We start from the raw sequence: 27587 nt of genomic DNA on the forward strand, positions 1-27587 counted from the left end.
GCGCGAGATGAGATTAGTTACGTCGGGAATAGCGGTCCATCAGAAGTCAAGGCGCTGGGTCTTAACGGAGTACCGGGACTGCGGGCTGTGGTAAAGAAAATCGCGAAACGTGGGATGTTTGGGCGGTAGGCCAGACGGCAAGTAAAATGCAGTGAGATTACATGTGTATTCACTCAGTGGTAATAATTATACGGGTTGACATTGGGATCAATTGTTCAATTTAGCTCCTGCTCCGTCCTGACTGATAGCTGTGGCTTATCGTTAATAATGGAAGAGACAGCAAGCAGCCTATGGCCATTGACTCTTCTGTGGGGGCGGAGCTAGTGTAGGCGCCACCCACACGAATTCCGATAATCATTGGCAGGAGAGACAGTGCAGGGTGGGGCGTGTGTAATTGGCAGCACTTTGCTCGTTGTATGAGGGAAACGAAGGCTTAACTGCTGGACATGAAGTGCTGGCATTTTCAGAATGGCCTCTTCTTGCAGCAGTATGATTGGCTCTCCCGCAGTGTACGTCACTTTTCCACAGCAGTGGCTTTTTTGCATTTTTAGTTAAAGGGGTTGTTCACCTTTGAGATAACTTTTAGTATGACATAGAGAGTGATATTGTGAGACAATTTGCAATTGGTTTTCATTTTTTATCATTTGTGTTTTTTAAATTATTTCGTTTTTTATACAGCAGCTCTTCAATTTGCATTTTAAGATATCTGATTGCTAGGGTGGAGATTCCCCTAGCAACCATGCATTTTTATAAATAAGACACTGGAATAGGAGAGGAGCTGAATAGAAGGATCAGGAATATCAAGTAACAATAGCAATACATTTGTAGCCTTAGAGCATTTGCTTTTTAAGGGAGTCAGCGACGCCCATTTGAAAGCTGCAAAGAGTCAGAAAAAAAGGCAAGTAACTATAAAACTGTAAAAAAATAAATAAATAATGAAAACCAATTGAAAAGCATTGGCCATTCTATAACATACTAAAAGTTGCCTTAAACGTGAACCACCTCTTTAAGTCTCTTTTGAGGTACAGCATTGTTAGGGGCACCCGTAGCGCATCAAAAGGTAATGCAGCAGGTGGGGGGTGAAATACTTGCCCCTTCACTGACTTAAAAGCCTGGACCCTGCTAGTGAAGTTTTGGGTCAGTTAATTGTTATTTTTAATTATTATTGTTTTTATTAATAAAGGGTTGGGGTTAAAGGAATTAAAATAGCTTGATGTTTGTTTTTTATCATTTGCTAAGGAACCACACAAATTTATACTTAAGGTGAAAACAATTGTGATAAACTGTATATTACACGCACTTGTATTTTTTTATAATAATGGCAGTGCAAACATTTTTTAAATGTGATTCTCTTATTGATAGGTTTGGCACCTGGGCCATATTTTTTCCCCTGGAAACCCCTACTCGTTGATGCCTTAAAGGGGTGGTTCACCTTTGAGTTTAACTGTTAGTATGTTAATTCTAAGGAGCTTTTCAATTGCCTTTTATTTTTTTTTTACAGTTTTTGAGTTTTTCAAGCTTTCAAATGGGGGTCACTGATCCCATCTTAGAAACAAATGCTATGTAGGGCTACAGAGTATTGTTATGACTAGTTTTTATTACTCCACTTTCTGTTCAGGCCCTCTCCTGTTCATGTTTCGGTCTCTAATTCAGTGCATGGTTGCTAGGGTAGTTTCGGCCCTAGCAATCAGATTACTGGAACTGGAGAGCTGCTGAATAAAAAGTTAAATAGCCAAAAAAAGACAAATAATAAAAAATGAAAACCAAGTGCAAATATCACTCTCTACATTACACTAAAAGGTGAACAACCCCTTTAAACATGATAATCGTCTTCTTAGGGTGGGTAGGTTAGATCATTGTACACATGGTCCTTTGATGTGTTTAGATTAAAAATGCATGCTGAAGAATCAATAGCTGCACAAATATAGGGGCTACATTGCTCCAGTGCAATTCTACATGGAGACCAAACAGGTTTTGCTTTCATTTTCTACCTTGTAGCATGCCATTCAAGCAGCCATGTTGTTCTTGTAAAAGGGACATGAAACCTAGATAGGAATGCTTGTAGCATGCAGGATACTATGTAATGAATTGGCTTGTGCTTCGGTGTGCTTAAACCTGCTCCTCAATCACGTTAAACACATTAAACATATTTGTATTAGGGTAGGACTACACTGGCATACAGAAAACGCCCGTGTAGCCCTACCCTAAGGGCCCTTTAAGGTTAATGGTTGAGTCTGAGTTATACACATTTGTATGTTGCTCCCGCCTCTTCTCTCGACTGGCACATGTTTAAACCTGGAAAAATAACTAAGCTATTTTAATATATCAGAAACCTTGGAGGTCAATGTTTCATGTACCAATATTTATTATCAAGCATCAATGATGGTTACCACTAAAAATATGAGGCATGTAAAATGTGAGTTTCTTTTCAGCACTGACAACAATCTTCTAAATCTTCCGAGTTATTTGCAGTCAGAGTGATCCTGTGTGTGTTAGTATTAGAACATGCTTATTGGTTGTGCACCAATGCATATGCAGCTGCAGTTGTTCTCTAAGTGCCCTTTGATACAGTGCTGTGCTTGTCAATTTTCTGCTTGAACATCTACAGATTTGGACCTTTATACAGATAAGTACAAGCAGTTGTTATTGTTGTTCTCAAAAGACAGGTTGGACAGAATGTGCTTTGATTGTAACAGTCCCCTCCCTTTAACCAATATTGTGCCTAGGGCTCCAAATATATTGAACTTTGAAGTAGCGCAAACAGTGGCAGGTACTCTATCTATTGCATATAAACACAAATTTATTGGCCTGAGGCATAACTTATGTTCCATTCTAGTTTGAAGATAAATCTAACGTAAAGGTGAACCATCCCTTTCAATTTAGTATGTTATAGAATGGCTAATTCTAGAAACTTTTCAACTGGCCTTCATTCTTTTTTTTATTTTATTTTTTATAGTTTTTGAATGATTTGCCTTCTTCTTTTGACTCTTGCCAGCTTTCAGATGGCGGTCACTGACCCATCTACAAAACAAATGTTCTGTAAGGCTGTAATGTTATTACTGCTTTATATTAATCCACTTTCTATTTGGGCCCTCTCCTATTCATATTCCTGTCTCTTTTTCAAATTAATTAATGGTTGCTAGGGTAATTTGGACCCTAGCAATCAAACTGGGGAGCTGTTGAAGAAAATACTAAATAATTTAAAAAACACATAATGAAACCATTTGCAAATTGTCTCAGAATATCTCTCTAAAAGTTAATAATAAAAGTTAATTTAAAGGTGAACAACCCCTTTAAAGGAATTTAAAATATATTTAAAAATAAAAACTGGGTAAATAGGTAGGCTGTGAAAAAAAAAAAATGTTTTCACTATACAGGTATGTAACCTGTTATCCAGAATTCTTGGGACCTGGGGATTTTTTTTAATTTGGATCGTTATAACTTAAAGGGCATGTAAAGGCAAAAAAATTAAATCAAATTTTTACTTTCTTTAATGAAAAAGAAACATACTTTATTTAAAAATGTGTACTGTTTTCATAAGAAACCTGGCTGCAGTGAAATTCTCCCTTCATTTACTGCTGTAGATAGGAATTGTCAGACAGTCCCAAACTGCTGGGCAGGGAAATAATCATACTTATGAACAGCAGGGGGAGCCCCGCCTTATTTCCCAGCCATGCAGAACTCAAGAAGCTTTGTTTGTTTCCCTGTAGAGCAGTCGGCGACTGTGTAGAGATTTGTATTGGATTTTATTTTGGCTTTACATCCCCTATACTGTTTCCAACTCTAGCTTCAGAGACCGAGATCATGCAGTCAGATTTAAAAAGATAAACTGGGATTTTATTTGGAGGATTATTTTGCTGCAGCCACTGGTTCTGCAGAGTTGGATAAAGTTTATATTAAACAATACAAAAACGCTAAAATCCACATTAGATTACATGACAACACAGGACCCAGTACAGTCTGCCTATTCTGATTATTAATTAGTCTTGCTGTATCAGCTGGCAGTTATTATTTGACTTGTGCTATTTTGATAATTTATGACGATCCCTAAGGAGCCCAGACCACACTGAGCATGTGCAAAGTCTTGGTCTAGCAAAGATGTTTTACAAAGTTAGAAGATGCTGACCCCCTGTGGCCAACTTTGAAAGCATAAATCACTTGTTTGATTAGGCTTGTGGTGCAGTAAGTTTATGTTTAGTGTACAAAATACAGCATTCTAGCCTTATTCTATTTTAGACTTTACTTCCCCTTTAAGTCTACTAGAAAATCATGTAAACATTAAGTAAACCCAATAGGCTGGTTTTGCTTTCAATAAGGATTAATTTGCATCAAGTACGATGTACAGTTTTGTTATTACAGAGAAAATGGAAATATTATTTGAATAAAATGGAGTCTATGGGAGACAGCCTTTCCGTAATTCTGAGCTTTCTGGATAATGGGTTTCCGGATAACAGATCCCATACCTGTGTTAGTTAGCCAAAAATATAATGTAATGTATAAAGGCTGGAGTGACTGGATGTCTAACATAATAGCCGGACCCCAACATTTTAATCTGTAGCACCAGGACCAAATCTGATGGTGGGTCACCCACAGGAAATAGCACACACTTGAACATCCTCTTTTCATCTGTCATCCCCCTTCAACACCCACCCACCCACCCAAGTTCCAACTTGGCCAGTATTACTGGTACCAGTGTAGATGTGACCTGCTACCCTATATTTGTCTAAATTACTGCAAAATACTGTAAAACATGTTTTTCCTCTTTTAGGTATGTGGAATGTTGAATGACTTTTGACCCCCTGTTGATTGCCACTTGAACCTTATTGCAGTGTCCCTATTAGATCACAGAAAGGCAAACTGTATGGGTTGAGCTGAGGGCCGGCAGCAGCTGTCAATTCACAGTTCTGTGCTTCCACGATATAACATAACAAAATAACACCCTAACAACCACCTTTGCTAAGCTCTATGAGTAGTAAAGGGTAAGCACAGAAACATATACTTTTTTTTTGTTTCAATAAATTTTTATTATTTTTCCAAAAGAAAAAGAAAATGGGTTGTAGTTTGTTACAGACAAGGAAGTATCGTAATGTTTTAGTCATGTACATCTTGTAGCATATAGCATTGCATAATTAACAGATGAGTCCTATATCATATTAAAACATGTTGTATGTAACAATTGACCAGTATGTTCAACATAAATATCAAACTAAAATTATACATATTGAAGAAACATATACTTTTAAGGACAATTTTTTATGCTTGAAGTGTGGATTGACACAAACAAATAATTTATTGGTTATTAAAATGCACTTACAGAATTATCTTGTGAAAAACTGATAACCGCAGTGCCAAGGGGCACTTTGGCTAAATAGAAGGAAGTGGCCCTTAATCCTTCTGACAAATACTACTACTTTAAAGGAACAGTAACATCAAAAAATGTAAGTGTTTTAAAGTAACACCCTGCACTGGTAAAACTGGTTTGTTTGCTTCAGAAACACTACTATTGTTTATATAAATAAGCTGCTGTGTAGCAATGGGGGCAGCCATTCAAAGGACAAAAGGATCAGGTTACACAGCAGATAAACTCTGTAGAACATAATGGTGTTATCTGTTATGCCATATAGCTTTTTTTCAATTTCCGACATTGCTACACAGTAGCTTTTTTGTATGAACTATTAGTATTATTAGTGAAGTTTTACCAGTGCAGGGCAACACTACATGATATTTTCATTACTTTAAAACACTTTCATTTTTTGGTGTTACTGTTCCTTTATCTAATATGCTAGCACAAAAATCATCATCCTTAAAAAAACACAACTGATAAAATGTCATTAATGCCAATAAATGAACTCGTTAAAATACTAAATAAAAATGATACAATTATGTGAAAACTGAAAAAAACCCCATAAAAACACTGCTAGTCCCAGGAGTTCAGTCCAATATTGTACCATTTGAAACATGTACAAATGGAACAAGTACAGGAATATAGGGTCAGACTTGAATTGAAGAATTTTGATAACTTTTTGATTTTTGCAATCAAGTTTTGCATATTAAAGGGAAAATAGAACTCCTTTTTGACATGAGCTCATACTGTTGGGCACATAAATACTATCTAAACATCCAAAAATATATTTTATAACATAGACATAACTAATTCCACTGATTGAAAGGAAACCATGGAAGTTTGTCTCTGATTTTAAGGGAACAATTATTAGACTCACAGTTCAATGCATACCCCCCCCCCCCCCATCCACCTTGTTTCTTGGTGAGGAGACAGATTCTGGGGCTTGAATTTCCTCTTCTTTCTGTAGGTGGTGCAGAGCTTCTCTTGAAAGGAGAGGGACCTTAATCACTACCTATTAAAAACTGGTCATACTGTCTGTGTGTATGTATGGCCGGAAAATAACAATCATTTCAGACTTGCAAAAGAAATACATTTGAACTTTTCCATAGAAGTAATAAAAGCAAAATACAGTAGCAGGATGCTGTCTGAGCAGAATGGCGAGGAAGAGTCATCACTGACTAGTTAGTCAAGGCTTTCTCCATTCAGTTAATTTGTGTATATTGCATTATACCTTGACTTTTCAATATACATTCATTGCTGTTCATATTTGTTGCTGTTGCATTAACCTGGCATTTAAAAAAAAACAACAACAAAAAAACCTTATGCCTTTCACACACAGGGTTAAGTACTGATATTTAATTTCACACTTGCCCTTTGCTATTTTGGCAACGCTGCCAGTTAGCCTGTGGAATACGGAAGCTCAGCATGTGTTATATTTAGCCTAACTTATTTGTGACTTTTTCTCATTACAGATGAGAGAGGGGGATCCTACATGAAGCTGACTGAACTGAGGAGATCCACACACAAGGTAATAAATACTACAGGTCTTCCCCAGCCAATTGTTTTTTTATGTTTTCTTTGAATGAGCATTAAACATATTAGTCTTCCTTCATGCATCTACACTGTATAATATATTCCATGTAATGACTACTTGTGAACATGGAAAAGTTATACACAGTCAATGTGTTGGTGTTCAGAGAATTAAAGGTGCTTCACATTTAATTTAACTTTTAGTATATATAGAATGTCCTATTTCTAGCAACTTTGCAATTGGTCTCCATTTTTATTTTTCAATTATATGTTTTCCATTTCTGCCTCATTCTAGTTTTTAGACTTTGACCATGTACAGGTACAAGGCTGCAGTCCAGATATGTGAACCATAGGCTAGTGGAACACAATGCGTTTTCTCCACCAAACAAATGTCTTCTTATGTGAAAATACATACATTTTCATTTCTGCTCCTTGGGTGTTCGCAGACAGGTTGATGCAATGTCAGTGTATATAGAATATAAATCAGACTTTTTACTAGTTAGACATAATCTATAAATGTACATGAACATGCAGAACTTTTTTTTTTGTTATGCATTCATTTGCAAGGTTTATGTGTTTTCCATATATATGGGGGTTAGCAATAATTTAGCAACAGATGCTGCTTATCTGGTTTGTTTTGTCCACATGACCTTGCAAGAAATCAAAGTGCATTGGCTTCAAGAGCTGTGCACATACTATGTCTCAAACAATCTTAGACCGGCAAACAAGGTTTATATGGCAAGACATCACTGTGTTAGTTGCTGTATCTTTCATTGCATGTCCAATTATTAATTCTTTCAAGCAAAATAACTGCGGAATGGGCTCTGAAACCTGTTCATCAAGTTCTGTTCTGTGGTTGGACTGAGCAGGTGTTTTAAACAACAGTGGGACCATTTGCCCAGATCTTTCCAAGCTTCTAGCATGGGGACTGGGCTTTGTTCAGACATACTGGGGCATGGCTTGTATTTTTATTATTATTATTTATTATTATTATTATTATTATTATTAACACCTGTTTATAAAACGCCAGCATATCCTGCAGCACTGTACAATAGAAGGCTGTACACATCAAGCATATACATTACATACAAAACAGATACAAGAGGTAAAGCACACACTGCTCAATAAAGCTTACAGTCTCCAAGACCTTTATCCACAGTCGGGACTTGGCCCCACCTCCACAATTGACGTCAACTACAGACACATCAGGGAGAGAAACTAAGTCTATGAGTGAATTTGCTCATATAGCTGTAGTATGTTTGATTTTAATGTAAAAGGTTTAGATTCACAGGGGACAATGCAGACACAGCTTTTGGGTATGACATGGTCAGCTGAGTTTTGTCAGATATTCTGTTGGTTTTAATGAACACTGACTTTCCATTGCTGAACCTGTTAGATATCTTGTACGTGTGACAACTGATTGTTAATCATTCTCCCTTAGTAACTGTGACTGCAAACAGGGAGCAAACTACCTGCTCAGCAAAGACACTTGTAAAGTCCTGCCCCTTGTTTGTCCCTGCCCAACTCCCTCCTCATTCTAGGCTGTTTAACTAGCAAAGTGACCTGCACAGTGGCTTCTTTCCTGACCGGGGAGAGGCTTGGCATTTTTGAGCTGGTCAGATCTATATATACACATTCCAGTAAGAGTTTTACTTGCTTTAAAATTTCACGACGTGCCCACTCTGTACTTAGCTCAACCTTTGTCGTCTAGGGTCTCCAAGCTGGTGCAAGGCAAGATGGCAGCGCAGGGACAGAGTTATGGCTACTACCGTACAGTTATATTTTCTGCAATGTTTGTGGGATACACCCTTTATTACTTCAATCGGAAGACCTTCTCCTTTGTCATGCCATCTGTGATGCAGGAAATAAAACTGGATAAAGATGATCTAGGTAAGTGGTTTCTGTGCATAACCTCTATGATGGTGTATTCACTAGCTTGCATGAAAGCATCATATTTCCAACCTTTAAGTGCTTATTTAAATTAATATTTAAAGCACCCCCCCCCAAATGTGTGTGTGTGTGTGTTTTTTTTTTTTTTTTGCACAATAAAGGAAAATGTACTTTTAGGCAACTTGGCAAAATATGTTTTCTTTAGCTTTCTTTGTGAATTAAATTTATTGAAAGTATTTGTTGATATATTTCTGTTCGCTGGGTCTGACTCTTAAAACAATGAAACAAAAGTCAGTTTTTATGCAGGTCTTTTAATCAGATGCTTCTGCTACATTGTTTCAGGAGTCAGAACCAGGAGAACAGAGAATGTAAATTGTCAGATACTGCTTTTAGTTAGACATGCCCCAAACTTGGCTTTGGTTTGAGATTCAGCCAAAGCCTAGCTAAAGCTGGCCATACATGAAGAGATCCGCTCGTCTGGCGACATCGCCAAATGATAGGATCTTTCCCCAACGGCAGGACTAAATCGGGGTAATCCGAACATTCGGCCCTAGGGCCTGAGGCGCAATGGCTCAGACAGGTCGGTTGGCGAAAAATGAAACCTTCCCGATAGAAATCGTGGCCAGATATCTAACAGGAAGGACCGTAGAAAGCCCCCATTCCCGGGCAGATAAATTTATCTGCCCCTGTATGGCCACCTTTAGTCACATGACACCTGAACAACTGAAGGTAATTTTTTTCCTGTATGTACTTTAGGGAGGGGGTGTTGTCATTTGCATACACAAATTAGGATTGGAATTTTGTTCAGGAATACTTTTTGATGGATTTGGTGTTTAGCTGAACTGTATAATTGTAAACCCCTGCTGGGTACAGCAGTTGTGGGGCACATGCATACACAAACAACAAGTCATTCAGAGCCCAAGTACACTACCTTAATATGTGCATTTTAGTGACATACAATCCAGGTGAATATCTATCTCTATATATATATCTCAAACGGAAAAAGGTGTGGTGTTGGAATCTTTCTGTTTGCTCTTGTTTTGTGTACTTGTTGATATATTTTGTATTGTTTCTTTGTAACTAGCCTTGGAGTTGAAGATATTGTTTACGTCAGATGCTTTCATCTTTATTTAAGATAATGTCATAAAAGGATTTACCTACCAAGAGATGATCGGCTGTAATCAGTTATGGGTTGGACCAGAAAGTGAGACACAATGGCATCAATGATTACATCCTAGCAGGCTCAAGGTGGCCATAAACTATATGGTCACCATAAACTACAAAGTCACCAAAAGAGCAGACTTTTCCCCAATATGCCAACCACAGACAGGGCAATATCATGCTAATCTAATTGTTCGGCCCTAGGGCCAAACTATCGTATTACAATGATGAAAATAGGCGCTAATGCGGCCCTCAATCCCAGGGGGAAAACAAACAAGGCCGATCAATATCTGCCCGATTTTTGGCAAATTACCGGTGGCGACAGCCTGTCGGAACTCCCTGCACACTGGCAGAAAAGCTGTCTAAAGGACCTTCATCGTCGGCTTAAATCTGCATTAGTATGGCCACCTTTAGGCTAACAACACATGAAAAGGGAAAAAAAATCAAGACACAAAAATCACGATAGTTGACCCAAAGCCTTAAGGCCCCTTTAGACGGACAACTATCAGTTGCCAACAGATTAAGTCAGCAGCTTATTGAGCAGTGTATGGTTCCCTCCGACAGGCTTCCCCAATCGATATGTTGCTGAAAATCAGACAGATTTTAATCGGGCGGGTCTAAAAAATCCAGTCTGATTGATGACCACATCGATGCAGTCCTTGATCTGACTGTCTGTATTCTTCTCGTTGTGATCTGATCATTGGACCCTAGGCCTCGTGATAAGATCAGCCCAATATCAAGGTGCCCTCAAGGTGGGCATATGTGGGAGATAACGAGCAGTTCTCCCCATGTATGGCCAGCTTTAGGCTTTTTGCAGATTGCATCAGAACATTTAATAGGCAAAAGCATTTGTGTGCCATTACTCTTGTTAATTTGCACAGTGCATCAGAAGCAGCAAATCCCTTTGCTTTTGGGCTGGCTTCACGGATAATGAGGAAGGTTCTATGCATCCAGTGCCAAGCAATTGTTGCTGGCAAAAGCTATACTCATTTATGTACTTGGCCCTTTAGTTGGCCACACACAAACTGATTATTTCATGCTAACAAAGCCACAACTGACCAGGGCAATCAGTGTCCTATGTTCAGTGAATGTGTGTATGGAGTAATTGACACTATAACACTATATAAAAATATTGCTGTATTTAAAGCAGGGGTCCCCAACCTTTTGAACCCATGAGCAATATTCAGAAGAAAAAAGGAGTTGGGGAGCAACACAAGCATGAAAAATGTTCTTGGGGTGCCAAAGAAGTGCTGTGATTGGCCATTTGGTAGCCCCTATGTGGATTGTTAACCTACATTGAGGCTCTGTTTGGTAGTGCACCTGCTTTTTATACAACCAAAACTTGCCTCAAAGCCTGGAATTCAAAAATAAGTACCTGCTTTGAGGCCACTGGGAGCAACATCCAAGGGGTTGGAGAGCAACAAGTTGCTCACGAGCTACTGGTTGGGGATCACTGATTTAGAGAGTGCATAGACAAACTTAACAGGCCGAATCAATGTGTGGCCAGATCTAAACTAGGGTTGCATAAAATAATTGTGTTGCCTGATCCAGATGAAATTAGTCGAATCAGATGAAATTTGCTCATGTAAAGAGTGAGATGTGTCTTTGCAACAAGTGGGTGAGCAGACCAGGATCAGAATATCATAGCTGCTGAGTCAAACTGAAGTGATTAGATTCAATGTAACTATTTTAGTTAAGAGCATACAGATGTACCTCACTTATCATGCCTCTGGTATGTGCCTGTACGACAGGCTGCATGAAATGCTGGCAAAGCAGTTTGAATTTTCTGTACTTTCCTGTAGGTGAAGGTGACAGGGAAGTTGCACAATTGGGTTCATGAGAGAGTCTATCTGCTGGCATGGCCTAGTGTCTGCATGAAAGCATACTAAACACAAAATGCATTATTAGTCAAACCTTAAAATGCAAAGTACTAAGTGTGAAAATTGGTCTAATGGTAACCTGAGGTAAATTACATTAAAAGGGAACTATAGTGAAAATGAAAATTTAATATAAGCTTCCGCATACTGAAGTAAGAAACTTTCTAAATATAATCAATTAAACATTTTGCTTTTGTTTCTGAAATAATCAAGTTTATATTCACTATTCCTCTCTCAGCACCTGTTTCTTCACATTCTGTCTTCAAGCAGCAGTTGGGTGTCAGATAATCACTGACAGATCCAATATATCTTATGGGGGGCTTCCTTTCCTAGCAGATGTATTAGAGCTCACTCAAATACTGATCCCGGTACAAACAAATTCGAACAAAATAACTGCCTTTTGCACAAATTGTGCATGTATAGAGACATGATGTCTGGTGATTTTAATAGAGTGAGCTCTAATACATCTTCTAGACAAAAGGAGCCCCTCTATAAGATATATTGGATCATTCATCTGACACCCAACTGCTGCATGAAGACAGAATGAAGAGAAACAGATGCTGAGAGAGGAATAGTAAAGATAAACTTGAATTTTAAGAATTTTTAATTGATTGTATTTAGAAAGTTTCTTATTTCAGTATGCTGAAGCTTATATTAAAATTTCGTGATAGTTCCCCTTTAACAAATGTAGCCTGATCATTCGGATATCACATTAACATTACTATACAATAAAATACCATGTTTGAGTCTACCACTTAAATATGAACTAACCCTTAAAGACCTGTAGAGAGGTTGCCCCTTCCCATTGACCACAAACTGTAATATATAATCTAAAGGGCACATATCACTTTAACATATCTTGTTGCTCTTAAAGGGATAAATCAAAATGTATTATGTCAAAATTGTCTGCAAAGAGTTAGAAGTTGACTTGAAAAGCTGTCAATGACAGAAATTTTGGTATGGATAATGGATCCTTTAGATCAGGGATCCCCAACCTTTTGAACCCATGAGCAACATTCAGAAGTAAGAGTAGGAGGAGTTGGGGAGCAACAATAGCATGAAAAAATGTTCTTGGGGTGCCAAGAACATGTGGATTTTCAATCTACATTGAGGCTCTGTTTCGCAGTACACCTGGTTTTAATGCAGCCAAAACTTGCCTCCAAGTCTGAAATTCAAAAATAAGCACCTGCTTTGAGCAACATCCAAGGGGTTGGAGAGCAACATGTTGCTCACGATCTACTGGTTGGGGATCACTGCTTTAGATGTTTACAGTATGTGCAGTGTCACAGTTTCATCCAGATTTGATCTTGAGCAGTAGTCCATTTCAAACTGATAGCTACATGTCTGATAAAACAGAGAGAATGTCTAAAGTGTGTTGGGATAGTTTTAATTCACTTAGAAATCCCATCACAAATCCGTAACTTTTGTCATTTATTGACAAGTTTTAGAGGAGAATTGCGTCATGGATTATTTGGATTCTGCAAGATTCAGGCTAATAGCACAAAACGTTCTGCTCATCCACCTACAAACAAAACATTTCTTGGAATCCAATGACTGGACAATGGCAGATGGTACATTTTATTGCTTCCTTGTCTAGTGTGAAGTTCTGCCCCCTGAGCTCTCCTCTCACTCTAGCTATGAAGACCTCAAAGATGTGCATGATCACTGCCTCTTTTCCAATAGAAATATGACCTGCCAGAAGGCACCTCTTTGAGCTCTTCATAGAGGACATATGAGAGTTCAGGGGGTGGAGCTTCACACTAGAAAAGAACGTGGCTAAAGTTCAGCTTCTTGTTATAAAAAAATAAATAAATAAGACTAAACTGAGGGAGAAAGGTATGTTAAAGGAACAGTAACACCAACAAATGAAAGTGTTTTAAAGTAAAAGCCATGGGTGCAGCCATTCAAGCTGGAATAAAGGAGAAAAGGCACAAGTTACATAGCCGATAACAGATTAACTGTATAGAATGCAATGGTATTTTACTTGGCTTATCTGGTATCTGCTATGTAACTTGTGCCTTTTCTCCTTTAAATGGCTGGCTCCTGGCTACACAGCAGCTTATTTATATAAACTACAATAGTCTTTCTGAAGAAAACTAGGGCAACATTACATTATATTTTACTTAATTGGATACACTTTCATTTTTTGATATTACTGTTCCTTTAATCTGGGGACTGTTTAGAGTAATTTTAGGGGATTTTAAAATAAGTCTTCGTTTCCGTGTTACTTGCCTAAGAAATTGCCCACCAAAGAGTTTAGCTTGTATTGTATTTTTAAAGGAAGAAAAAGCAGCAATCCTGCAACACGCTACAAAAGCCATCAACCTCATTCTTTACACATTGTAATACTATGATTGTTTAATCACTGCAGGTCTCATCACCAGCAGCCAGTCTGCAGCATATGCCATCAGTAAGTTTATTAGTGGAGTTCTGTCTGATCAGATGAGTGCTCGATGGCTGTTTTCCTCTGGCCTTTGCTTGGTGGGTCTGGTAAACGTAGTATTTTCCTGGAGTTCCAGTGTATCTGTTTTTGCCATTCTCTGGTTTTTTAATGGACTGGCTCAAGGACTCGGTTGGCCACCATGTGGAAAAGTCCTGCGTAAGGTAAGAAAAGTATATTATCATATATTGTATTAATGTATGTTTAAGACAAAATAAGGTTGCAGGTAAACCACCCTAGTGCTATGATTTCTTGCTACCCATATTAATTTTTATGCAGCAAAGCAAGACTTTTTACAGAAAAACACCTCTAAAAATCAATTGTAGAAATGTCTCTGAGACTTCCCTTGGCTCTAGGTATTATGAAACATTTCAAAGGCTAGATTTGTCTATTTTATTTGTCATCTGGTATGAACAAGGAGTGGCTGCTATGCTTTCAGTCTCTGTATGCTGTGTTGATAGAAGAGGACAGCAACTAAGCATTTCCACTGCCTGGGTATGAAAAGTACCTTAGTACATTTTGTGAAAATGCTGCTTAAAGGAGAATTCAACCCATTTGTAAAAAACCGAGTGCCCCCCCCCCCCGGGGAAATGCCTCATACTTTATACTTGCCCCTCGGCGCAGATTCTGCCAGCGGAGTTCCACACATCCATCTTCTGAGTCCTCGGTTAGCTGACTGTGAGATCTGCAATTTCCGTGTAACTTCACGCATGCGCAGTTGTCGCAAACTGCGCATGTGCCGAAATACCGATCTCCACTGGCAGAATCTGTGCCGAGGGTAAGTATAAAGTATGGGGCATTTCCCCTGGGGGGCAGTTAGCCTGGGGGGGAGGAAGGTCTACCTGGGGTGGGGGGTACTCGGTTTTTTACAAATGGGTTGAATTCTCCTTTAAGTCAATAGACTGAATTTCACATTTCAATTTTTGCACCTTCTATGAATATGGCAAAAGGATGGGAATGGTAACATTCAAACCCCAATATTCTTAATGTTCCTCATGTGACTTAACTCACAGAGCTTCCCTTAACTCACAGAGCTTCCCTTAACTCACAGAGCTTCCTTTCATACAGGGACAGTGTTTCCTTTCATACAGGGAAAGTTTTCCTGTTAATGCTGTCCTTAAAATAGTTTTTGGAGTAATGTGAAAGGAAGCTTTTGTTAGAACGTGCGAATAGGCTATATTTTCTATACTAAAATGTACTTGGTCTTTCAGGAAATACCATAATGCAGTGCTGTCCAACTGGAGCTCCCTCCTCCTTGTCTGACCCTCCATTAAAGTCTGGCTGCTTTGATTGCTTACTTTTTTGTTAGCTTCAAGAGGTATTGGAACTGAGATCTACTGGCCCCTGCATTGTTCCCACCTCAGATTTAGGCTGTAAAAGCCCTGCATTGTTCACACTTGTAATACCCTATCATGTTCACACAAAGTTCACAAAGTCTGTATGGCATATAGCCTGTAGGAGTAGCACAGTCATTGTACAGTATGTACTGAGTGGTTCCCCTGTCTCCCACCCTGGTCTGCTTGTGCCTGCTCTACTCTACCTGTGTGTGCAGTACTTCCAACTCTGCCTGTATGTGTCATACACTGCTTGCCCTATGCTGGCACTGTGTGTGTGTCATGCTGTCCACCTGAGGCCAACTTTGAAAGCATAAATCATTTGTTTGATTAGGCTTGTGGTGCAGTAAGTTCATGTTTGTTTAGTATACAAAATTCATAATTTCTAGCCTTATTCAATTTTAGATTTACTTCCCCTTTAAGGGTATGTATTTATATGACATAAATATTTTTCACGTGTAATATCCCTGCAGTGAGCACCAACCATTTGTTTTTTTTTGGTGTGCTAACATCATTAAAGTGGGTCTTGACATAACATTTCCTGTGATAAAATTGTGTGGTTTAAAGTGGGTATGGTTTGGGGGAAAAAAAAAAAGTGGTCAACGCTGGCTTCCATTATCTGCCCTACACTGCTAAAGACCAGAAAAATTCTGACCCTCCATACCACAGAATTTAGACATAATGGATTTGAGCTTTCTATTGACTTAATTAGTTGACTTGGATTATCAGGTCCACCCATGCAGGAACAGTAGATATAATCATCTGACCCATTCAATATAATATTACAATAAACTTTACCTCATAATAAATGTGATGAGTGACTTGGTCTTGTTTAAAAGTAATATCTTGTCAACTTGGCCCAGAAGGCACTGTCATTATGAGAACAGGCATTGCAGAATGCACAATTTCAGATAGATAGTTAAAGGGATTATATACATCTAAAACACATTTGCCAACAATTAAAGGAAAACTATACCTCCAAACAATGTAGGTCTCTCTAAAAATATATTGCATTGAACAGCTCATATGTAAAACCCTGCTTCATTCATGTAAAGAAACCATTTTCATTATAATACTTTTTTAGCATTATGTTCCATTGGGTAATGGTAAATAAAAAAAAAATTGCCATTTAAAAAAATAAGGGCCGCCCCCTGGGATCATGGATTCAGGCTGCACACAAGCAAACCAAACAAACTAAACAAACTATACTTGTTAGGTCACATGAGCCAATTAACAAACACAGTTCTGTATTTTGCTTCCACACTTCTTCCTGTTACAGTTAGAGTTGTAGTATTTCTGGTCAGGTGATCTCTGAGGCAGCACAGAGACCATCAAGAAATGGTGGTTCAAGATAAGAGATGTAAAAGGGCAATATTTACTTAAACATATATTCCAGTTTGAGAAGATTCTTTAATATGCCACTTAACTATCTGTTTCTTTAGTTATCAGCAGCAGTCAGGTGCGAGCTCTGCGCAAGGTCCCAATTAGTGAAAATCAGCAGCACCGAGGAAAATCGTGGATCCACTGGTCCACAGTCAAAAGTTAAATAAGTATATAGTGTTCAGTGCGCTTGGGAATGATACGTGTTTTTACTGATACCTAGATGTAAAAATACAGCAGATAGTGTAGTATGCTCTTTTCAGAATGTATTCAAAGATAGCTGGACAAGATATCCTCTTGTTGAATGGCCTATCGCGGTTGATACCGCACGTAGAGGTAGAGACATCCGATATTAGAATATCTGAAAGATAAAGCTTTATAGAGCATTAATGCCGGAACGTGTACAATCAATGGGTGTCAATGGGCAGTCTCTGCTGGAAGGGGGGTAGGTTAGAGCAGCGTCTCTGCTCTTTGCGAAAAGATACGATCTTCAGTTTGTAGTTCCTCTACGGTCCGGAGTCTGGTACAAAGGGCTCACGTATACTATCCACTCAATGCGAAATAGTGATTATAAAACTGAATATTTTATTATTAAAGGGCTTTATTAACAAAATATTCAGGCTTAATTAATAAAATATTCAGGCTTTATTAATAAAATATTCAGTCTACACAGAGTAGTGTCGATGACTGTAAATGGGTTGAAAGACTTTAAAAAATATATATTTATTATATAAATATATATATACTTATATATAAAATATAGTAACTGTATTTTATCCAAGATGCAGTTCAGTTGCTATTTTTACTTAGGAATGCTTTAAGATTAAGTGCTCAGTGTTAAGGAGACAAAAGGATGGAGGACCCTACCCCGTAGGGCTTACAGTCTAAAAGTCTATTTATAGTGAAGGGTTTGTAATATAGCAATAACACAGTATTACAATCCACTGTTGCACAAGAATGAACCATTGCATTGATTTAGTTTTGTGCAAAAAGTAAAGTTTAAAAAAAAAAAAAAACCTATGACGATGTGTGTGTAGAGATCAACCTGAGAAAGTACATTAGCTATAAGGCACTTAATAATAGTTTTTAGCCCTTTTACCTATTCCCTTGGCATTCATATTTTTCAGTGGTTTGAACCCTCCCAATTTGGCACTTGGTGGGCAGTGCTCTCGACTAGTATGAATTTGGCAGGCAGTCTTGGCCCCATCATTGCCACTTTGGTAGCTGCCAGTTACAGTTGGAGATCCACCTTGTCCTTTTCTGGCCTGATCTGTGTGGGAGCTTCGGTTTTTTGTCTTATACTGATCAAGAATGAGCCTTCTGATGTGGGGCTGAAAAACATAGAACCTGGGCCCAAAAAAGGAAAACAAGGTAAGTGGTGATTAATAAATATACAATTTTCCAGTTGAATGGCTGCTGCAGTTATAAGTGTCTTGCTAAACTATTCTGATCTTTTAGATGTTGATGGATTACAAACAATACTTAAATATTTTTTTTCCCAATTATTATTGTTTATATGCTTATTCAAAGAATTTTGTACAAAAAAAGTTGTTTGTGGGTATTCTTAAAGGGAATGTCAACCCAAAGATTTGTTGCGTTATTAAAGAAAACCTGATTCTAAGCAACTTTGCAACATTTATTACAGATTTTCTGTTGTTTTAAAGTTATTCGTATATGAATTGAAAGCAGTGTTTGCTTTCTGTTGTCCGCCCTGGTGGATCCGACTGTTGATACAATGTAAGACAAGGCAGCTGATTAACAGACCTGTCTTTGCTGGGGAACTAAGGCTTTTGCAACATTTAAAATGTAACAAGCATGAGTTAAGCAAATACTGCTTTCGATAGCAATTGTTTCTATGATTAACTTTAAAAGCACTGAACATTTTTAATAACATGTATACTGGAAAATTGCTTAGAATTATGTTTTTGCCAATTTTTTATTTTGGGGTTGACTTGGCCTTTAAGTATAAGCCGAAGTATACATCAAGTATTCGGACCCTTCACATATCGGTTGAATCAAATTGTGTAGGGAGAAGGGACTGCCATTTATTATAAGCTATCTCCGATGTGGCAAATTGTGTCCCCGAATACCCAGTACAACATTTTTAGGGGTCCCGTAACACAAGTTTTAAACAGTGGAGGCCTGTATACAGGTTCAAGATATGTGAATTGTGCTCAAAAGGCATGATGGAACTGGAAGTATCTAAAGGTATGGAACCCTACCCCAGTCTGGCTTCAAATTGTATAGATATTCGTTTTTATTTACTAAACCAGGCAGAATATTTTTTTAGCATAAGGCCTTTTTATTTTGCTAATGTATATTAGGGTTTTTTTTTTGTTTTAAAAATATTGATTGCATTATCTAGCACCTCAACCTTTTTGCAGGGCTGTCTTCAAGCTTCTCTGTAAGGGCTCGTACACATGGGTGGTTTGCCCTGCGTTCCCTGCTGTTAGTTTTAAAGGCATCATTTTGCGTTTCATCTGTGTTCAGTGCTTATGTGAGTACAGCCCCAGAAAAGAGAATTGAATGCATTTCGTCCAGCACTCCCTCCGCAGTGCCTTGTGTACATGCCCTAAAGCACTGCAGAATATGTTGGCACTATATAAATAAGAATAATAATCCTCAACCACCGGCTTGTAAACGGAACGGTTATGGCTCCTGGTTTTCAACCAGGTCTGATATTTGCCAGCCTGCAATGATGATTTCTGGTGCAAACTCCTTCTGCTGAAGGTCTGGGGCATGTGCACCCACCATGGTCAGCTGTAAGTATTTACTTTAAAACCCTTGGACTGTTTATTTAATTTTTTCAGTGGCTTGTAAACAACATGTTTCGTTGCCACCATCTTGGATGTTGCTTTGTCTTTATATATTTTCAGATGGAAAGGCACCACTAATAAGAAGTGCCTATGCAAGTACATCCTGCTACAGCACATTTCATTCATGGCTTTGATATATGGTTGCACCTGTTTCACATGTTTTGATAAAAGGAAGTGTTTTTTAAAAGGAAGTGTGAGGGACTGTTTCAATCAGCTCCCATCAGGCATGACAAGTGTTAAGCCTTCAACTGGGGGTTTGAGTGTAAGTTTCATTACAGCTTTACTTACTTCTATGTCTAGACTGGGGTTTTTAAAACCAAGTGGGTGTGTTCCTCCTAGTGGCCTCGAAGCTGGTGCTAATTTTTACAGGCCTGACTTGAAGGCAAGTCTTGAAGTTTTCTACCAAACAGAGACTGCTGACAAGCCAAATGGGGCTAGGAAACAACCAACCATAGCCAACATTTCGCAACCACTAGGAAATGTGTTCACATTATTTTGACTTTCCTAGACTTTCTACTTGAATGTGGTTCTCAAGTACAAACTGTTGGGACCTTTTGGCTCTATAGTGTCTTCTAACATTTATAAAGAGTATCATGTTCCTACTCATGCACCTTTTCTTCAGAGAAAGCAACACTAAAATTTGATAGTCTTTCCTCGTGGTTTAATTGCTCCATTCCATTCCATGAAGAGTCCGGTCATGCTTGTACTGTCTGGCACATTTCACATGGGCTTTGAAATAAATATTTGTAAAGACTCTTTTCCTGACACCGTGTGAATCATGCCAAATAGTTTGTTTTTTTTCAAAAGAATTAAGCAGCATATTTTTGCACTTACCGCATCATTAAGGGAATTCAAAAGTACTCTTTCCTTAAAGTGATACTGACACTAAAAAAATAATTTTTAAAATATGAATGAACATTAAAAGTTACCTATAGGTCATGCTGATGCTAACGGACTTCTGCCTCCTCCACAAATATGGCAGCCCCCTCATAGGCGATAACAGGGAGTAAGATAGGTAATTTAACAGCACTGGGCAAATACTTTATGGCAAAATTATAAGAAGCGTGCAAAGTCAATTTTATGGTAGATGGTGTCAGTATCTCTCTAAAACTCCCTGCCATTTATAATGATCTTTGGTTTCTTTGTGATTTCATCCCCAATGCTAAAGAACCAAGAACAAATCCAGACTGATGATTTTAGATCCAAGGCCATGTTTACAACTACTTGATGACAAGGATCTAATATTTATTTTCCAGAGAATAACTTGGAAAGTTGGGATGCACCAAATCTATCATTTTTGGATTTCACAGAATAAAGAGGCCTTCACAAAATACTGAACCCTTACCATGCATATTAAAATTTGAGAAAAGCTAAAAAGAATTGGATCGATTATAAGCAAAAAACTCGGTTGTCCAGAGCTTTAAAGTAACGTGATTTTAAGTGTTTGAATTCAGTTTGGATTCTCAAAACAGTGCCTGGATTCTGAAATGTACAGCCTGCAAATAAACACTGCTTTTTTTTTTTTTTTTTTAATAATGTGGAGATTATCTACTGTGTGTACTGTGCATTAAACTACTTTTTGAATGCTTACATAAGTAATCCTGTATTTTTTTTAATTATTTTTGAATACTGTGTAAATTCATCCTGAGCACCATCTTATATGCAGTGTTACATAATTATCAAACATTTCCTTTTTTTCCCCCCAGCTTCCCAGTCAGGTGATGAAACAACACTGAAGGAGTTCTTGCTATCCCCATACCTCTGGCTACTGTGTGCTGGATACCTAGTGGTATTTGGAGTAAAAACCTGCTGTACAGACTGGGGACAGCTTTTTCTTATTCAGGACAAAGGACAATCTGCCCTGATAGGTAAAGGAACTAGTCACCTCGTTGTACCTCCCTGTACGTGTAATAGCCAATGCTGAAACTATAGCCAAGTGTAAATAGTACTTTAAGAAACAAAAAAAAAGAGGAACTTGGTAACTCATAAGTTATCTTGCTCCCAAGGGATGAGTTGCTAACTGTCCTCTTCATATTAACGGGGACAAATTGTGTAAAAGAACAAGAATGCACCAGTGTATTATTGTCTCATATGCAAATATGGAAGGAATATTTTTTAAGAACTTGTGACTTGGGCTGATTTATTTAACATTTCTCCAAAAACCAAGCTGATCCCAGAGTGAAAGCAGCACAGTTCTGCTATATATTGCCTGTAATGTTTGTGTAATTGTGGCATATATGGTAATATAGAGTCTCACAGGAGTGACTGGATTTCTAATGTAATGGATATCCTCTGCCATCAGACAGCTGCTGGATTTCCATAGGGTAATAGCACACTGGGAGATTAATCACCCCGCGACAAATTGCCTCTTCTTTGGGGCGACAATCTCCCTGAACTGCCTTCCCCTACCTTCCTGCCGGCTATAATGAAAAATCGCCAGCATGATGGCACTCACGGCACTTCTGAAGTCACGAATCTGCCCGTGTGTCCTTACCCTTACACTGTAAGCCATATAGCCAGAACATCTTTAGGCAACAAACAGAGTTTTATAGAAGTTTATTCAGTGGGTAGTACATTGTTTATCTTGCATTCCAGACCTTAGACAAGAACTGGATATTGGAGAAAGTTTTGAAAAAATAGGTTTTCTCCTGTTAAAGCTTTGGATATCCTTGTCAGTCTTGTGGAGGCAGGAGTATTTGTCCTGCTACGTATGCTACCTGTATGAGACTTACTTTATGCAGCAATATCAAGGTGTTGTCTCTTTAAAGCCGATATGTTTCTCCTTGCAACCCAGAACTGCCTCTCTAGGATCATATGAAACTGCACTTTTCAAGACAAGCAGTAGAGCAGTATGGCCACATCCAGTTTCCCAATTACTTTTTGTCATGTGTGGTCCTAAATCTTAACTTATTTTTACTGTTCTCTTGATTATAGGTAGCTCATACATGAGCGCGCTGGAGGTTGGCGGCTTGGTGGGCAGTATTGCAGCTGGATTGTTGTCTGATCGAGCTGTAGCTAAGGTAAGAAATGATTAAGGAGTAAGCTAGTTGGTTTAAGCATTATAGGGAAAGGAACTTATAAGGGGAAGTACAATATATTTCTAAGGATATCATTTCAAGTATTTCATGGTGTGCATATCTGTGGCAATATTTAAAATTTTGCATTTTCTGACCAAAATCCACCTGTGTGCGGTGACTGGCAGAACATATTACTTCCTGTCTTCCTGTGACGGGTTTAAAACTGATTAGCATTTATGAAGTGTTGGTGGAAGAAATGCCATGTGTGGTAAGGGCTAAGGCGTAAGTATTAAAGTGATATCCACTGGGGTGCCAATGTGTTCGTCATCTTCTCGTGAATATAATTATTAACCTTAGACCCCAGGCTAACAAGTTAGAAAAATGTATTTTATTCTTAACATCAATAAAATGTGAGTTTTTCTAGCAAAGTTCTTAAATCCAACTTGTTGAATTTTTAGATGGGATTGAGAAATCATGGTAATCCTCGCCATGGTCTCCTCCTCTCTATGATGGCTGGAATGGCTGTATCTCTGTACTTGTTTCGTGTTACTGTCACTGCAGGATCTTCAAAGGTAATACGTGTATTGGTTATGGATTTTTTTTTTGGTGTTTAAAATATCTTCTGCCTATGTAAGGGTTACCAGGCCACCACATCAGGGGCACATCTAAAAAATACAGCTTGAAAGTCTTCAGTGATTGTAATTTACTTAAATTAAATAGATGCAACATACATTTATTGTAGGTATCCCTGAATTGTAAGTTGTCTGGTACACATAGATTATTTGCTATTTGTCTTGAAATCTTCACTGTCTACTCTCTTTTTTTTTTTTTTCTTCTTGCTATCAGGTTGAAGGGATTTGGTCTTTTGCTCTCCATCCTCTTGCAGAAATGGCTGGTATCACCGAACAAGAGGTTTCTGTCTCTGCTTTCCCTTTAAACACATTCTATAGTTTTAACCACTGCAAGATTAATAGCTATACTAGCCCTTGTTAGAATTACCATAATAAAACACCATTGAAAGCACACTAAGATCAAATAATATAAGTTTTATACATGAATATTTATATAAATAACATAATTTGTACACAGGCTCAATTTTAATTTGCTTTGTGTCAGCCAGTGAGTCTGCCTCAGACCTTGGTGCTTTACTGAGATGTCACCTTCCAGAAAATTTCTTCCCTGCTTCATTTTAAGGCTGGCCTGTAGTAATGAATAGGCAATACACAGTAATTGTATTCTGCAAGTAAATCTTATGTTGGTGTTAATGGTACATACAGACTACACTTAGACAGTATATAGACTACGCTCTGTTACTCTTTTTCCTTAGCTTCTAACTTCTTTCCTCCACCCAGGCTCTGTATTCTGTGCTATCAATTGCCAGGCTTAGTTGGGCCTAGATAAGTGGCTGCACATTGGATGAGTCACTTAAGTAAACCAATCTTGGGCTTGGAATTTTTTTTTATTTTTTAGAAACCAGTTCTTCTTTCTAATTGTAATTATGATTGATGCAAAATATGGTTATATAAGGGATTATCAAAATGTTATGCCTTGCAGGCCAACACAGTGCAGCACTATTTTAGAGCTGGAAGTCAATGAACACAGGAAGGCCAGTGTTCTACAGGCAATTGTTTGTGAACTTTGTGCAATTATACTCAGCATCGCCAAAGATAAGAATTGAATCAAATTAGAACAGTCAGTGACCCCCTCGCTTATCAGAGCTGCTCCAGGGAGACATGAAAAATTAGAAAAATAGTCAAAAATAAATAGAAATTGAAACCTTTGCAGAAATACAAAAGCTCAACAATTGAATAATCAGGAAGACACCCTTATTGGGACTGGGGGGGTAAATCATCCTGACCCCAAAATAGCAGTTAAATTGCTACTAATAGAAGATATTGAACCATAACTCCTCGACAGACCACCTTCAGGGAAGTACATGGGGTTCTACACTCAGGCTCCTTTGGGGTGGCCCAAAAATGGGAAAAGTGTGATTTGTAGGTTGTGAAAGGGACAGGGATTACAGGGCTTACTGACGTGAGCATGGTTTGAGTGGATCATGTATCATCTCAGAATACCTTACTGTACATTGCCCTGTGCACACCTTTACATTTTCTAGTGATAGTAATCTATCTCCTGCCAAAAACACAGGTCTGGATCTTGATATTGGGAGCTGCATTTGGATTTTCTTCATATGGACCTATTGCACTGTTTGGAGTCATTGCCAATGAGAGTGCCCCTTCCAATTTCTGTGGGACATCACATGCTATTGTGGCCCTCTCTGCAAATGGTAAGTCTACCAGTCCTTGGCACCTGGTGTTCATAATGGAGGGTAGGATTGCTGGATAGAGTCCCCTTTAATTAAGAGGGTGTGTTGCCACAGCAAACTAGAAGATAGAATATTGTCATAAATAGCCCTAAATGTAAGCACATTAAAAAGCTACTTGTTGTAGTTTTTATTGCAGCTCTCAGGTTTTGACTGCTATCTGGTTGCTAGGGCTTAACTACCATAGTAAACAGGAAGCACATTAGAAGACACAATGAAAGATGAATAGGAAAAGTCTGAGCTATGCAATAACAATAAAATTGAAGCCTCACATTCAGCCTGAATTGTTTTTTTTCCAATTATAATTCACAAAGTAACAAATCAGAAAATGGACAACTGATTTATAGTTGCGGTTACGTAACAAGTAATTGAGATGGAGAAAAAGCAAGCAGAGGGAAGCTTCCTTTCCACTTCCATTCACTCTGCTGTGCCTCTGCACAGACAGACACAGATTTGGCTTGTCTGCAGATGCACTGAGCAGATGCCACAGAAGTTTTATATTTGTTTTGGGGACTTTACACTAAGGGGGTTATTTATCAAAGGCTTAGTTGATTGTTACCTGAAAAATTTGCATTTTCAAGGGTATTTTTTCAGTCAAAACTCAAATTTTCGGGTTAAACAAAAACTTGAGTTTTAGGGTTCTTCAACCCCAAATTCAATGATCTGAGTTTTTTCTTAAATCAGAAAATATTCAAGTTGTGAGTTCATTTGAGGTATAAAAAAATCTCACAAACCTCTCAAAATCGGTCTTTCAAAAATAACCCCCTAACATCATCAAATTCTGATTGTTTTTTTTGTTTTTTTTATCATACTGTTAAGTGTGGCACTCGAGTTAAACTAATTTCCTTTCTTTATCTCCTCATGCAGTTGGTGGCTTCCTAGCAGGACTCCCATTTAGCACAGTTGCCAAACACTATGGTTGGGACACAGCATTTTGGGCAGCTGAGATTACCTGCTTAGCTGTTACAATCATATTTTTCTTTCTGCGGAATATACAAACCAAGATGGGCCGTCTACCAAAGAAAGCGGACTGAATTGGGGGGACTGAACCATCCACATTTCCAGACACCCCTCAGGACCATGGAAGGACTATACACAAAGGGAAGAGGGGGTGGATGGTTTTAGGGTTCTATTTTCTTTCTCCAACAGGACCTGTAGAACTTGATTTGTGCCAAGAAAATACCATGTTCTCTTACCATTTCAATCCCAAGTGAAACCATTTCAGATTAACACTGGAAATCCCCATTCTGCCTGAAGTAGTGAAAAAATTACTGCTACAAAAAAGCAACACTGTAACCAAACTTGCTGCTTAGTGTAAGCATGTAGTTTTTCTATAATGTTACAGCCATATGGATGGAGAAATGAATGTGAGTGAGCAATGGAATGAAGAGGAAAAAAAAATCATTTATATTTCATATCACTTCTGGTAAAGAAATATAATATCTCATTTCTATCTCATTTCTATCACTGACAGGCTTTATTCTCCTTACCTTTTCTCTGCAGGTGATCATATAGTTTGAATTAGGTCTCTCCTCTGTAACAAACTACAAAACATACTTTTGTACAAAATCCAGTATTGCTAGATATCTAGTAATAATGCACATTAATTGCCTTACACTCAAGCTGCAACATTACATGCATTTCAGCAAGAATCCTTTATCAATACATTTTCAGCCCATTCACCGAATGAAGGACTCTGCAGTCTTCTGGTAATAGAAGGCAAACCTTTCCTTATTAGTCATATGTTTCAGATCCCTGACTGTGGAATGAAGATTTGTTCTTGTAATGAATATAACTGGAAGCCTAATTGTGGTGCTAATACTGCTATATTGGTGCTTAATCCTTTTACTGCTGGCATCATTTCATCATTTGCATCATGTGTTTCATGCATTTAGAAATCTCAGATACAATACAACAAAGTATGCAGCTTCATTGGAGGCATAACATCCAGGGCTTGGAAAAGATGAAGTGCTGGCTGCAGTTTAATTGTTTTCAGTGACTATCATCACTGTAGCATTCCTCTCCATCGCTGAGACAGTGCATGACCTATAAGATATTTGCTTTGGCATTACAGGAAATAGGACTGTAGCAATATACTGTGGTGATAAACAGAAATTGTCTTCTATCCTCATTTAACACTGAACCAACCCTTAATATAACACTTCCCAAGTCTAACAGATTTATTTTTCCCCAACTAGCTACATTAAACATGTGGCTGCAAAAATGAAGGTGAGGCACTGTGCTGCCCTATTTTCAGCAATCTATTACAATATTAAAGTTATGTATTTTGTTTTTGTAAATTGAAATAAATTACAAAACTGTGAAGTAGGAAATACGGTTTATCCGTTTAATATAATATTAAACTAAAATACATGTTGAAAAATGTATTCTTGTCTTGTCCTTCAAAAACATGCAGCATGCATGTCTAAATGCCAGTACTTTTAAAGTTTACAAGGAATGGACATATGGTTATGG

General features: G+C 38.1%; 1 protein-coding gene across 5 annotated transcripts; it reads left to right on the plus strand.

Moving 5' to 3' along the window:
* Positions 1-27495, plus strand: slc37a4.L (solute carrier family 37 member 4 L homeolog). 5 transcript variants are annotated; one of them, XM_018224380.2, is made up of 11 exons: positions 1-90; positions 6817-6872; positions 8586-8764; positions 14174-14406; positions 18084-18327; positions 21479-21640; positions 22707-22792; positions 23248-23361; positions 23636-23701; positions 24938-25076; positions 25980-27495. In XM_018224380.2, exons 3-11 carry the CDS (start codon positions 8611-8613, stop codon positions 26144-26146), a joined length of 1365 nt encoding a protein of 454 aa, XP_018079869.1. In that variant the 5' UTR covers positions 1-90; positions 6817-6872; positions 8586-8610; the 3' UTR covers positions 26147-27495.
* Positions 27496-27587: the final 92 nt, after the last annotated feature.

Source organism: Xenopus laevis, chromosome 7L (genome assembly GCF_017654675.1).
Source record: "Xenopus laevis strain J_2021 chromosome 7L, Xenopus_laevis_v10.1, whole genome shotgun sequence".
NCBI classification, from domain to species: Eukaryota; Metazoa; Chordata; class Amphibia; order Anura; family Pipidae; genus Xenopus; species Xenopus laevis.